This window comes from Sprattus sprattus (assembly GCF_963457725.1).
Source record: "Sprattus sprattus genome assembly, chromosome: 19".
NCBI lineage: Eukaryota > Metazoa > Chordata > Actinopteri > Clupeiformes > Clupeidae > Sprattus > Sprattus sprattus.
In genome coordinates, this window is record NC_137917.1 from 8170491 (window position 1) to 8185873 (window position 15383).

General features: G+C 47.5%; 1 protein-coding gene across 1 annotated transcript; it reads right to left on the reverse strand.

The window, feature by feature from the left end:
• Positions 1-1255: 1255 nt before the first annotated feature.
• On the reverse strand, positions 1256-4858 carry LOC308380853 (transcription factor SOX-4-like). The gene has a single exon (XM_080858296.1). The coding sequence runs from the start codon at positions 4450-4452 to the stop codon at positions 3322-3324; it is 1131 nt and encodes a 376-aa protein (XP_080714422.1). The 5' UTR covers positions 4453-4858; the 3' UTR covers positions 1256-3321.
• Between the last annotated feature and the right edge of the window lie 10525 nt (positions 4859-15383).

Consider the following 15383-nt stretch of genomic DNA (forward strand, 5'->3'; position numbering starts at 1 on the left):
TAGCCAACATATCCATCAATGTTTTGCCTTCATCTGAAAGAGAAGGGGGAAAGAGAGAGTGAGGGAGTCAGAGAGAAAGAGAGTTTGGAAAGTAACGAGAAAGGGGTTAAAGAGAGAAACAGAAAGAAAGAACAGAAAAGACACAGAGAGAAAGAGGAAGGTAAAGAGAACGGGGTTAAAGAGAGGAAGAGAAAAAAGAAAGTGATAGAACGAAAAATAAGAGGTGTGGTTGGTACAAAGAAAAGAAGAAAGAAAGAAAGAAAGAGAGAGAAGAGAATAGAGGAGCAGTAGAGCTGTGGTGGGTGGCGATGTAAAGGTTGTGTTTCATGTGGCTTTGGTACCCATCTTCATCTCATCTGCCTTGCAAAATGTAGCAAGCTCCAAGCAGCCTTAGCTGGGTCTCCTGTGACACTGTTACACACACACACACACACACACACACACACACACACACACACACACACACAAACACACACACACACACACACACACACACACACACACCCAGGCAACCAGTCAGCCTCATCTGCTGCTGCCGTTGCCTCTGAACTCAAACACACAGCAGCTCCTCCCCCACTCCTGCACTGAGAGAGGCAGGGTGTGTGAGTGTGAGCATGACTGTGTGTGTGTGTCTGTGTGTGTGTGTGTGTGTGTGTGTGTGTGTGTGTGTGTGTGTGTGTGTGTGTGTGTGTGTGTCTGTGTTTGTGGTATAAGTGGGAGGGGGGGGGGGTATTCTGGCAGACAAGCAGTAACAGAATAACACTGCGCTGCTAGTGTCAGCTTTCCTGCTTTCTGTAGAGACACTCCCCTTTGTCTGACATGATATCCTAATCGCTGTGGCTCGCTCCAGCCATCCCCTACACTTCATTGGGAGCTTATGAGCTCCCATGCCAATTAAAGGCAGGGCCCAGTGCTGTGTGAGGGGAGAGATCCTTATCAACAGGACTGCAGGGTTTAACTGCCCAAACTTGACTGAGCTCGACTGCAGAGGCAGGTGGGGTCAGGGAATGGCAACGTGGGCTGAACTTGTTTGCATGAAGTACAAACAGACTGTTCGGGGGTTGGAGTGTCAGTGAACGACATTTACGCACAAACACACAAACACACACACACACACACACACACACACACACACACACAGAGAAACAGAGGCAACTCAGACAGGCTTAGAGTTCAGTTCCAGCTGATTTGTTTTTCAGTTTTATTTTCCTTCTTGAAAAAGTTATGTACAGAAGTATATCAACAATCTGACAGGCAGTGACCACACAAATAGCTGGCATGAGATTGCTCTCCCCTCAGAAAACATGTTATGGCATGACCAGACAAAACAATAATGGACACAACATATTGCACAGAATGGATGAAAATAAGGTTAATATATTTAAACTTGTTTATATATAATCTGAACAGCCATCTCAAGACTAAGTAAGGGTGTGTTAAGATGACTATTCTAGTGCCTGTCCTGTTACAGAGAAACAACATACAGCAACACACAATCTTTTTGCTTATAATACAGTCAAATGTACAAAGATGTTTCCACATTTTTTTCTGATTTTTTGCTCTTTTCATAAACACAACAGCTAGAAACCTGAATTGGAAATACAAATTCTATTCACCATGCCATCAGATACTAAAACAATTGGCTTTATTGAGCCGACAAGTAGAAAAGATTAAATATTTAAATACAATGAGAAACGCAATACATAATCCTTGCGAACTCAAATCGGCATTTTGAAAACGTGTCATGTTTATATTCCATCCAGTGGTTCAAACCGAAGCTCTTGGTATAAAAAACGGTCACAAACGGATCATTTAAAGCTACAATCTCTCTGTAAGAGGCAAGAGCCTAGGAGAAAAAAATGTGGTAGGCTTATGGCCGCTCTAACTCCTTGTCGGAGCACATGTTTGCTGCTGTGCTGAAAAATGAGCCTGTGTCTTTAAGACGCCTGCACTTTTGAAAGTGGAAATGGAGCCTGGGTCTTTAAGACGCCCGCAGAGTGAAAGTGTAAACAGGAATAGGAGGCTGATTGTGAGATAACCAACCAACCCAGTTCTTAAAATTAGGAAATCCAAACAGCGATAATACACCGATTGACACCCCCTTTTATATATTTCTGTACAAAAATACACTGAGAAAATAATCAAACGTTTCCTCTCTTTAAGTGTCAAAACTCTACATTTAAATATAAAAAAACTCAAAAGTTTAAACTCTAGCCCTTCCTGGGAGAAGGAGACTGGGTGTTTATGACAAGACTGACGAGAACACAAATAAAACAAAAAAGTTTGGCTGGTATATAAATACATCCATATAAAAACATGGCATCTGTGTAGACGAAAGAAAGGAAACTCCAGAATGAAGAAATCAAAACTCTACTGTAGGCTAGATCAGTGCTTCCTAACCCTTATCCTAGGACGCACGGCACTGGATGGTTCAGATCTCTCCCCGTCCTAGCACACTTGACCGAGTCTTCAAATAGTTAAAGCCCTTGATTAGTGGACTCAGGTGTATCCATGTGATCAAGGGTGTGGAGACACCCCAAACAAACAGCGCTGCGCGTCTCCAAGAGCAGGAGGTTGGGAGAAACTGTTCCAAACTGGCATCTAACAGCAACTAACAGCTAAGAATTTGGTCCTGAATTGCAGAGTATAAAGTTCAGCACAGGTTTGAGTTGTGTTTGAATCCTGAAGTTAAGAATGAAAAGCTGGTGATTTTTTTGTCCCGTAAGAAGGAATCAAACATAACGCCACCCTTTGTCAAATAACCCTAATGCTGGTGGACAGTCTGACAGAAATCTCACAGAAAGAGGACAGCTAACATGCATTTCTGTCTTTTTCAATATAAATGTTTGCCGTAACCCACCTGGTTCCTAAATTCATCACGATGACACAACCCAATGCGGCCCACATCTGTACCTCTAAAGACATCAAGTTCACTTGGCGATCGTTAAAGAGTTTATCAAGTCCCTTTTAATTAAAACTGATTAAAATAGCCGACCTGAGCCCGCCCTTGTGTACGTGCAAATCAATCACAGTTTCCAGTTCGGATTGAGTGTATGTTTTCCTATCGGATCGGTCCGGCTCAGGACGCACTCTCATACACTCCTCTTGTTTCTGGACTGTCGGGATCATATCATCCGCCTCTTCCTGACCCCCGTCTCAGTCCGTCATGCCGGAAACATAATGCAGGCATGCAGTCATGCCGCGCGCTCACCGCCGCTCTTGCACGGGACCCATTCGGTATATGAACACAATCGCACTTCACCGGAATCCCTTTTTTTTTTTTAGAATTTAATGGAAAGTCAACAACTTCGGTTTTCTTGTTCAATACGTGAACACCAAGTTTGAGATGGTGGACTCCAGCCAATCCCCCGAGATCATCTCGCTAACCTCTGGGGTGCAGTAGTCAGGGAACTCGAAATGAGAACCGGCCCCCGACTCGAAATGAAAGTCCAAATCCCGGTCCAGTACTGATGAGCTTATGCTACCCAGAGACATGCTGTCGAAGCCAGGGCTAGGATTCACGTCCAGCAGGTCGTCTTCAAACTCCTCGTCCGAGGAGGAAGACTGGGAGGAAGAGGACGCGGAGGGAGCAGGGGACGTCGCCCGCGTGCTGGTGTAACGGTGCTGGTCCGAGCAGTCGCTGCGCGGGGAGTCGGCGCCGTGTTTGCCACTCGCTGTTCCGTCCTCATACAGGCTCAGCGTCTCGGTTGACTCTGCGGAGCTGCTGAGCGTTGGGCTTGCAGGGACAGCCACCGAGGATGGACTCACCCCGCTTCCTGGAAACACGTAGACCCTCTTTGATTTCTTCTCGGGAATATGCTTGGCAGCCGAGACAGACCTGGATTTGTAGAGTGAGTGATGGTCCGCGGCAACAGCTGGAGAGTGCGGCTCTGGTGCCGCGGCTTTGGCGCTACTCAGGACTAGTTTGTGCTGTTTACTGGCAGATCGGGACCCGCCACTCTTTCTGGAGGACGGCTTGGAGCTGGTAGAGGCGCAGCTGCTGCCAGTCGGTTTCTCCGGCTTGTCAGTGCCGCTGGACTTGGAGCTACTGGACTTCGCCTTCTTCCTTGGCCGGTACTTGTAGTCTGGATAGTCAGCCATGTGTTTGAGCCGGAGCCGCTCTGCTTCCCGGATGAAGGGGATCTTGTCGCAGTCTTTCAGGAGTTTCCAGCGCTTGCCTAGTCGTTTGGAGATCTCAGCGTTGTGCATATCCGGTGACTGTTCCATAATTTTACGCCTCTCTATCTGAGACCATACCATAAAAGCATTCATAGGTCTCTTGATGTGACCGGTGGGGGTTTTACACCAAGCGGGGTCTACTTTATCCCCAGCCGAAGCAGTAGAACCGGGAGAGGGAGAAGAAGCTATGTCCAGGTCCATAGCTCCGGAATCGGAAGACTCCCCGGCGAACAGAGCTTCGGGGTTCTCCGCGCTGCTGCTTCTTTGAACCATGTCTAAAAATGTCAGAAAGAATGTGCTCTCTCAAAGAAGTCCTCCAAACTGCTGATGTGAGGAGCGAACTGTGCTTAGTTCTCGTTGTGTGATATGAGGTCAACCCTGAGAGGCAGAATGTAAGTGGTTTACAGTCCTTTCCAGAGCAGGAACTGCTCGGGTGAAAAGTTCGTTGTTTGGGATCTATCTGCGGCTGTACCAGCCCGCTGTCGCTCGCTTACACAGCGCCCTTCTGCTGAGCTCGAGTAACAGTTGCTGGTGCCGTGAAATAGTTCATTGGTTATGTGAGCGCACTGATACTGCAAAGCTCTCTCCAAGTTTCGGAAGCGGTAGAAGTCAGTCTGCATATCTTTCCCTCTCAGGACCATGTGGGAAGACCGCCTTGTTGCCTCGCACTAGCATCCACTTGCCATCTGCGATATGTGAGTTTTAACAGCTTCAGATTCAGACACTCGCAGCTTTATCCCTTTGCACAAATAGAATGGCGATAGAATCCGACCAATCAGCGACTGTCTCCATCCTTCCTCGCGCCAAATGTCACGCCTCCCGAGCGCCTATTGGCTGAATAAGAAATCTAATAATAATCAGCGCGTTCAATGAGGAGCTTTATGTCTGACCTCATTCCAGTGTAGACGATAAACTTACTTTTAAAGGGACATGCTTATGTGTCTTCTCCTATTGCGAGTCAGATTGGAAAGGTAGACGACAGCGCATCCAAATCAATACAACAATATATTTAGCAAGGAATCATGTCTTACCAGAGTTACTATTTATTATACTATTATAAACGCATGTCATTGACCTATATCAAATGTATTGCAATAAATATTGTGTTTATTTTTAAGAACAGTGTTATTTCTGCGTTGTTATTTGGAATGTGTGGTTGTGTCTTGGATCATGGTCATGTCTGCACCCTATGGCTTAGCTACTGCCAGTTGTGTGTTTTTGAGACAACAGAGGAGAGAGCACTCCTTTGACAGCATGCTCGTGAGGGCGGAGTCGTAGGGAGGCGGGCGCTCTATTGTCACCATGTACAACCACCCCACCCACACCCAACCCCCGACCGCGCCTTCCACTGCTCAATACCAGAAACATTGAGGGAAACGTTTCCATTCTAAGATAACCTAAAATACACTGACCAATTACTCCTCTCATTGTCATATGGAGTTGGCATTTTAGAAACAACCTATGTTAAATAAAAAATAGAGGAAGATTTCTGTATTCACATATCTAACAGATCAGTTTGTAAACTCTTTTCTGCTAGCTGTCAACTTCTTGACAAACCACTGGCCCACTGACAGGAGAACAAGAAACAATTTATCAGCAATTATGCACTCGCAACTGAACACCCAAAGCACTCTAATACAGAAGTATCTTTGAGGAATCATACTGGGTGATAATCAGACGCTAGATGGAGCTCTAGAGCCGGGAGAGGGACCAGACCACACAAAGAACTGTGGTGGCTGTGGACAATATATTAAGCAGTGAATTACATAATGTTTCTTAGCCGTTTATTAAAAAAAATCATGTCAGTCATATAGAACAAGTTATTTAATTCGTAAGTTTTAAAACTGCCATAGCAACGGACGGGGCTGTTGATGACACAAATCTCAAAAGCTTTAAAAAAAAAAAACAACAACAACAACAACAACACGCAACGATGGTCCACATCCATCCTGGTCAGTGTGACTGCGAGCCTTTAAAAAGGATTGGTGTCTCTTGTTCTGTCTGTCTTAATGCGTGAAGTGTGTTCCAGTTCTGTGCTGTTGGAGCGTGACTCGAATGGAAAGTGTAGAAAACCCTGCGTCAGGAGAGCAAAACTGTTTGTCTCAAGTACATGGTATAGCTTGAATCACCAAAAAGGAAAAGCCAGACAAACCAGCTTGGACCAGCTTGAACACCTGTCGTTTCAGGTTATGGTTAAGTGTTAGAGAGAGAGAGTTGGGCAGAGATAGACAGTTAGGCAACACGCGCCAGGAGAATTAACTTGTGTGTGTGCACTGGCACGTGTAGAGATACACCCTAGGTGGGGCTCATATGCACCTGCCTTTTTGCCTTCTGAGTAGGGGTTTCTTTTTCAAACTACTTCTAATTTCATATTTTAGTTTTTTAAACTATTATCTGTGGCATAACCTTTAAATTACATGCGCACCGTAACTGTACCGGACAACTGCTTTTGGGTTCTAATTCTGCGATACCGCAAGAGCCCCTGCCCCTCAGTCACCATTCGACTTGCCTTTCCACAACAACCGAAGTTAACGCGCACTGACCGAGCGCCCTGCGGAGCAGCATTCGCGTTTCCTTGACTTGCCGCCATTGGTGACAGCCAGGGAACGACACTGTGCCCTAAGCCTACGCATTGTTTGTCAAAAAAATTAAACAATTTTTAAAACATCTCGATTCATCCTGCAATGGACCAAGTAGCCCAACTCAGTCAACCGCCCACCATTAAGCTTAACAACACATTAGTCTGCGAAGAATAGCGTTGACAACGAATAAGGTATGAACTGCGTACGTTCCTTTGCCAGGCAACTTAGAAACGTACAAGTTATACATGTTGATAAGATGGTTAATAGTGTTTAATCGTATTTGGAAACTATCCATCACCCCTGTCTTTTGGAGCGCTGATAAAGGTATGGCCATGTTGCCAACTTGCCATCTGCTGTTACGTCAGGAAAATGATCAGCTTGATTCACACATGAATTGATAAGCTATTGGTTATTGTTGAAGGTGTGTTAGGGTGTGTTATTTTTCATAAATAAGTGTCTTGAGTGGCGTGTCCTTAGTTTTTTCGATTGAACACCTGCCCCCAAAATGTCTGTGCACGGCACTGTGTATGTGTGTGTTAGAGAGGGAGAGCGAGAGAGAGTTGTCCAGGTTGGGAGGGTTTTTTGGTGTCCCTCTACTTTTTTGACATTTTGTGATGATGCTTTTCAAGGTGGCAGTGTTGAATGTGTGCGCTTTCGACTCGAGTACATTTTATTCAAAATCACAATCAAAACACGAGGAGAAAACAGTTGGTCAGTTGATATCTCATAGTCTACGATTGATATCCATTAATTATAACAGCCGTATGTTATTAAATGAAGCATCGCCTCTATAGTCGTTCCATATGAAGGGTAATAGCCGCGATATTCTCTCATAAAACACTTTCTCTACTGGACTTTAAAGAGAGTCATCACCTGTGCTGACTTGTCAGTGACAGACCATTCTCAGACTTATTAGGGGAACTGTTTCACTGCTCGCGCTCACTGTCCCCTGCGTTGTCAGGCGTGTGATAAATTGGATGAGACACATCATTCACGCCGCCGTATAATCCGACAGATACACGCTGGGCGCTTTCTGGTGGAGGTCATGCTAATGTTTTCCATTACCGGATGATTGTGTTTTATAGACTTTGGGGCAGGGATCCTTGCTGAGCCCCCTTCCGTCCACCCACGTGGGGACGTCTTGTCTTTCCATCATGTGCTTGTTAGCAGACAGTTACTGTTAAGGTTCCTCTTCTTGTTACTCAGTCACTTGTACATATTATAAAGTATAGGCTAGGTCTATCTGCGTGTTGTTAATTCACAAGATCCATTCAGAATAAATTATGAGACCGATTATGTTTTAAAGAGATTTGTGATCCGATTCAGTTAATTACAATTTGGAGTCTGTTCTAGATGTAACAGCAACCTTCAGGTTTATGCAACTCAGCCCATATACTGCTGTGCCCCGTCTGCACCTGCGTCTCTTCCCCCCTCAAAGGTTACTCAGTCTGGAGTGAACGCCAGTAGTCAAGCTCCTCACGTTTGAATCGATCACTTCGAGGGGCCGGCCGGTACTCAGAGCAAACGCACTCATAAATCTGTGCCACACACTGCTACACAACAGCAAGGGCTCTGTGCGTCCAGAGCCCACAGACCATCAATCTCAGTATCAGTGGGTTGAATGTGTTTGCACAGCTGGGGCCGGTACGTTTTATCTTATCGCAGGGACAGCTGCCTGCTGCCTCCCTGTAAATTATTGCTCGGGTCGGCCTCGTGCCTCCGCTCGCTCCTCCAGACGTTTACAGGGAAGAGGCTCAGGTTGTTTCGGAAGTTTAGCCGGGGCAGTTTGCACATCTGTCCCAATAGGCGCCGGACTGCCTGACTGCCTGCCTGCCGGGCACGACACTGATACCGCTATGCAAACGCAGGCGTGAAGTTTGAACTTTCTTGGACAGTGCTGTGCACCAACTCTGTTTGTATTCACTGAAGTCATCCAGATAGCACCCACAGGTCAGATCCCTTCCTGCGTCAGCCTCTATCTGTTCTATCGTGATGAAGGTGGCTCTATCGCGGCTTGTAAAAAAAAAAAAAAAAAGAGTCGGCGGACTGTCCTCCACCTGATAAGGGAGACAGGTGGCATACGGCAGGTGTTTGGGGTCATACCTGAGTGCCTCCTGCCCGTCAGAGGGAGAGGAGAAAGGCCAGTCTTAAGGGAGAGGCTTTCCAGGACACACGCAGACATATGTAGATTCCTGTCGGGTCCAGGCGACCTGCGCTCCTACAGCTCACGGCTCTGGGGACCTAGTGTGAGTGACGACTGGTGCCTCTCTGGAACATTCCACAATGTGTGTGTGTGTGTGTGTGTGTGTGTGTGTGTGTGTGTGTGTGTGTATGCGTCTGGACAGGCTGGGTGGGTCATGTATATTCAGTTCACTTCCTTTGGGGAAAGAGGGTGGTGTGACATGCAGACAGGGTTCAGGTAGAGTCAACATCCAACACACCATACACCTCACACACACACACACATGCACACATCACACACATCACACACACACACTGGGCTGAGGGCACGCGCTACCATTGAGAGGTGATCGTGACAGAGCGTGTGACAGTGTGTGACAGCATATGTGTGACAAAGTGTGTGACAGGGGTAGGACAGCCCTTCTCATCTCTCTCCACTGAGGTGACACACACACACACACACAAACAAGCACACACATACACACACACACATACACACACACACACACACACACACACACACACACACACACACACAGAGAGAGAGTGCACTGGGTCACAGGGGATTGCTGGGGCAGAGATCTGTTGACATTGCTGTGATGCCTCTGGAAACATACTTGCACCCAGTGACCCAAGTGTGTGTGTGTGTGTATGGATGTGTGCGTGCGTGTGTGCTTGTGTCTAGCACGTCTGTGTGTGTGCGTATGTGTGTGTGTGTGTGTGTGTGTGTTCGTGCGTGTGCGTGCATGTGTGCTGCCTAAAAAAAAAAAACTAAAACTTATATGCGCACATGGATGAATTGTAGCAGTCTTCGCATAGTTAGAGGCAATGGTCCGGTATTTAGAAGATGCTTTTATCCAAAGCGACGTACATAGGCCCCCTACAGTGGCCAGAATTCAAACCCGGGTCAACCGCTCCAAGAGTGGCGTGCCGCTGTACCACCAACACCCTAGAACAGCTATCTCACATCACTCCTCGTATTTCACACATCCAGTATGAATGACAGCATCTGTGTGGTATTTAATTACCTTTGGATCCTTCAAGCAGGTGCTCAGGTTTGTCCACAATCCCCTCCCATGACCATACCTCTGATCTAAACTGGATTAGCACAACAAAACACAAACAAGATACTCAAACACGTGGTAAACTCAGCACACACTAAACAGGAATGCAACAGAAATACAGAAACACTGTGCATTTACAATTACTCAGATCATTGCGATTTCTTATTTCTCCACAATTGGAAATGATTTCCAATCGTTTTGGTAGATGTTTTGGAAATGTGTTTATTTGTAAGGCTATACATCCCATGCTCTCTGACGGCCAATATGGGTTTAATGTGACCGGACAGCATGTAGCTCTCATTCATAGCTGGCTGTCCACTGATACACACATTGGGCTGTTCCTCAGTTTAAGCTCTCACAGATGGTCAGATGGGAGTAACATGTGCGGTGACTTTAGAATCCTCCAAGGCAAATGTGGTATGACTTCCAGATTACCTCCATGCCTGGGCCACGTTTGATATGCTAACAACCCTCAGCACACACTGGGTGAGATTTGCATACATCCTCAGGGTGTAGAAGCCTTTTAAGCATCTGTACTGAACAGCCTCTGTATGTCTTAAAGTGGAAGTGTGATGTCCACTCATTGCTTTAAAAGTAACGTTTCCTGTTCTGGTGTTGGGCATATCGCCATGTTTGCTTTTTAATGTAATTTCCTGTTTTTCATTACTGCAGGTGTGAAACCTAAAAATAGCTCTTTCCTTCAATTCAATTATACTTAGTGCTTTAGTGCATTTGTGAGTACAAATTGTGCATATGGCTTATTTGTGGGATGTCATCACATCCACTCGTGTGTTACGAGGCATATAAAGACCTCATATGTAATTTATATTCATATTCATTCCCTAAGTGTATCGTATGAGACAATTGCATTCTGTTATGCTAAACAAATCTACCCATATGCATGTGCGCATCCCTTAAGCCATTTCTCCGACGTTCTATTAACAGCCTAACAGATGCAAGCCCCTGTCTCAGCCCTAGTATAATGCGAGGGACATATTCATGATGGCTACAACATTAAACATGATGGCAGAGCAGGCAGCAGTAGAGCGTGAGTTATTATGGGATGTTCAGTGCAATGAGTGGCACCTAAGGGGAGACATATGTGCTCTGCACTGCAGAGGCAGTTTAAGGGTTTAAGGGAGAAAGTGCAGAGTAGGCAGGACATGGAGGGTGGGGGGGGGGGGGGGGAGCTGGAGGAGGGAGAACAGTTGTCACAGACACTTTCTCGGTCTGTGGGGTGCTTCTGGAGCACGTCCAGGGCCAGATCAGGGCAGGAACTGGGTCAGATCAGGAACGGATCCATTCGTGAGTCTGTCAATCATCTGGGCTAAAGCTCTGACAGAGGTGGGGGGTGGGGGGATTGTGGGTGAATATTGAGGCTGCAGGAGACCCATAACACCTCTGTGATGTCTGAAGGGAACCAAGATGCCACAAAACATCATCCCTGGAAGAAAAGTTCAAAAGGAAAGAGAGAGTAAGGAGAGACAGTGATAAAAACAAGGGAGCGAAACGGGGAAGGAGAAAGGGAAACATTGAAGAGAAAGACAGACAGTGGAGGAAGGCAGTGAAAAGAAAGAGAACTAGGAGAGGTAAATGGAAAGGAAAGAGTAGGCAGAGAGTGAGATGATGAAAGAAGAGAATGAGTAGATAGAATGTCACACAGGGAGAGATAGACAGAGGGAGAGAAAGAGGGAGGGAGAAAGGGGGGGGGAGAGAAAGGTGGTGGTATTGTGCTGCTGTGGAGTGGATGAGTGTGGTATGGGAGCTTTGGTGAGGTTAGGGCAGGGCAGGGCAGGGCAGGACTCTCACATCTCCCTTGGAGAAACATATGGAGCAGGAACATTAATAACACCTAACCACAGTTCACTGGGAGCAGCTGACAGGTGGCCCTGCTTACCCCAGAATGGCCTGCCTATACACACACACACACACACACACACACACACACACACACACACACACACGCACACACACACGCACACACGCACACGCACACACGCACACACACACGCACACGCACACACACGCACGCACACACACACACAGACCTGATGACATACAGAATTCCTTTCAAATCTGTGTGGATGAGTGACAGTATTGGACAGACGTGGATGCTTAGGTCTTCTTGCCTGTCCATTCTATTCCTCTGTATGGCCAGATAGCATCTTAGACCTGGTCTGACACACGTCCTCCAGTCTGTAGGCATCTGTGGAGAAGAGAAGACAAGGAGGAGAAAAGTGAGGGAGGGAGAGGGAGAAAGGGAGGAGGAAGGGAGAGAGGGAAAAGAGGATCTTTCTGATCGTGAATGGGCGTCCTTCTGTTTCTTTTCTTTTTTTGTTTAAGTCACTCTTGCTATCTTCTTCAATCCTTCTCTCCATCCCATATTTATAACTTGATTTCGTGAGCAGATGAGGATGAGGAGAACGTTTTATTTGACTTGAACAGACTTGAACTACTCACATCTCCTTCAGAGGATCTAACACCTCAATGTCCCTCAACTGACTGCCCCCACCGGCACAGAATTATGAAGAATGTTGATCTACAGTGACGTGAAAGCCGCATGAGTTCCGATATGACTTGTTTCAGACTGAGGTTGCATTGCAAAGAATCAGAGCCTGTATCTGATTTATGACCGCTTATGGAAGCGGCCCAAATCAGAATGGAAAAGATCCAACTCCATGGGATAGATTTGTGTTTTGAAAAGTCACATACCGATTGGGCCACAGATTTGGGCCACTTTTGCCTGCATTCTGAACGAAGTCTTTTAGGCGTCTCACACCGTCACTGCCTCGCACGAAGCCAAATGACCAACCCAGCCAAGCCCTGCCCTTGCCTGGACCATGCCCTCTCTCTCCACCCCCACGCCCCCCACCATCCCCCTCTCACTCTCTCCGTGCAGAAGGACAGTGAGTGATGTTACACACTGTCAGCAGGCGCCCTGGCGCTGGGGAGCGTCTGACAAACAGTATCGGACGCAGCAACCGAAACAGAGATGGAAAGACACATGGACATGGAGGTAAAGAGAAATGGAGAAAAGAAGTAAAAGGTAGGAAGAGAAAGAGGGAGCCACTGGAAAGTTCCTGTTACTCCCCGACGCATTGCGGCATCAGCGGACCACGTACCGAAAATCCAGCCAAAGCTGCTGCCTCTTGGATTTGAAAATGTCTCTTCTCCTTTGTAATGTGCCTCTTCTCTTTGGCTCTCTTTCTCTCTCTCTCTTCGTCACACCATCTTTCCTGCTCTCTGCTGTTCCATCAAGGACAGCAAAGTGGGAAGTAGCGAGTCTTCTATCCTCCCCTATATTCCTGTCCCTCTCTCCATCATCATCGTCTTTTTGTCTCGACTTGCCCTGGCACGGCAGCTGGCTTGTCTTAATCGGCATCAGCTGACGGGAGAAACAGAGAGAGAGAGAAAAGCGGAAAACTGGGATCATTTTGCAAGCGAAGTGCAGGATTACGGGGTTTGCCTGGAAGTTTGTGACCGCCGAGTGGAGAGTATCCTTGATCCGGACAGCGAGTCGAGCGTTCTCAGAGTGCCTGTGTGTGTGTGTGTGTGCATGCCTCTCCCTCTTTCGCTCGGTGGCAGCGCCTCGCATTCTTCACCTCATCCAAATGGAGCGTCTCGTGTCTTCCCGGTAGACGGAAAATATTCAGGGCCCTTCTTGCCCATCTTTCTCTTTCTCTCTTTCTACCTATTTATCTTTCTATCTCTCTCTCTCTCCCTCTGTCTCTCTCTCTCTCTATTTCCTCTTTCTGCTTTCTCTGGCATTTGTGCCCAACTGCGTCTGTCCACCAACGGGGCACAAGCTGCCAAGAATGACACTTTGAGCGTGTGTGTGCAGGAGGGAAGGCGAGACGGAAAGAGAGAGAGAGAGAGAGAGAGAAAGAGAGAGAGAGGGAGAGAGGGAGAGAGAGAGAGAGAGAGAGAGAGAGAGAGAGAAAGAGTTAGTGTGCAGGAGGAAAGGCGAGACGGAGAGATAGATAGAGAGAGAGTGTGTGTGTGTGTGTGTGTGTGTGTGTGTGTGTGTGTGTGTGTGTGTGTGAGTGTGTGCAGGAGGAAAGGCTAGACAGAAAGAGTGAGCGAGAGAGAGAGAGAGAGACAGTCAGAGCAAGCGTACAGTAGCATAGTGCAGTGTAGCGCAGCGCAAGTGCAAGCCACCTCTGAGCCAGACACACTGACCTACATCGGACAGACCAGCCCTGTCTGCGCCGAGCCAACTACAGAGCAGCAGACAACATTACAGCCAGCGTTCTGACTAAAGCCCTCCCTTCCCCTCCCCTTCTCCTCCCCTTCCCTCCTCTCCTCTCCTCTCCTCTCCTCTACCCTCCTCTCCTCTTCCCTTCCATTCCCTCCTCTCCTCTCCCCTCCCCTCCCCTCCCCTCCCCTCCCCTTCCCTCCTCTTCTCTCCTCTCTTCTCTCTCTTCACACTTCTGTCTTCCATTTCTTCACTGTTCTTGCTTATCCATCTTCCTATCTGTTCTTTTCTTCCTGTCTTCCTCTCTCCTCTTGCCTCTGTCGTACCGAAGAGGATGGCAGCTGCAGACTAATGTTACCAAAACCCAGCTGAACGAAGCACAAGCGACAGCGACAGCGACAGCGACAACGACAGCAGCGTCTCCTCCCAGTCAGACGAGGAACGAAAGAAGGGAGGGGGAAGAAAGAGCGATTGCCGGGATCTTCCTCCTTACTCACTCACCGTCTCCTCTTCTTCCAAACTCGATACCTTCCATCCTCCTCCTCCCTCTTCTTCTCCTCCATCTCTTCCCGTTCTCCTCCCCCTTTTCCTCCTCTCACAATGGTAATTGTCTCTCTCTTCCTCTCTCTCTCTGTTTGTGTGAGCGTGTGTGTGTGTATTATCTCCACACTGAGGAAAAGCACAGTAGCAGCTGCTGATGGGCTGGGCTGGGTTGAGAGATGCTTAAATAGTCTATGTCTGCACAGATGCTTTTGCGCAAAAATGTATGTCTACACCTCGGTGTGTGTGTGTGTGTGGGGGGGGGGGGGGGGGGGGGGGGGGGGTAGGTGTCTGCATGGAGCTGTTCCTGTTTTTTAGGAGATTGGGGTTGCAGTTGAGCAGGGCTGTTTTTGAGGAGATGAGAGAGAGAGAGGGAGAGAAAGATCGAAAAAGAGAGAGGGAGAGAGAGAGAAAAAGAGGGAGGGAGATAGAGAGAAAAAGAGGGAGAGAGAGAGAAAAAGAGGGAGGGAGAGAGAGAGCGAGAGGGAGAGAAAGAGAGAGAAAAAGAGGGAAGGAGGGAGAGAGAGAGAGAGGAGAGCGTGGCAGGATGACAAAGGGGTGGGGCATGACTGAGATGCCGAGGCTGGCTGGGGAATGAGTGCAGCACTCGTTTACTGCTCTCCAGCCCTCTCTGGGATTGAA

Coding starts and splice junctions, on each gene's coding strand:
- LOC308380853 (XM_080858296.1), bottom strand. CDS start 4,452: ATGGTTCAAAGAAGCAGCAGCGCGGAGAACCCCGAAGCTCTGTTCGCC.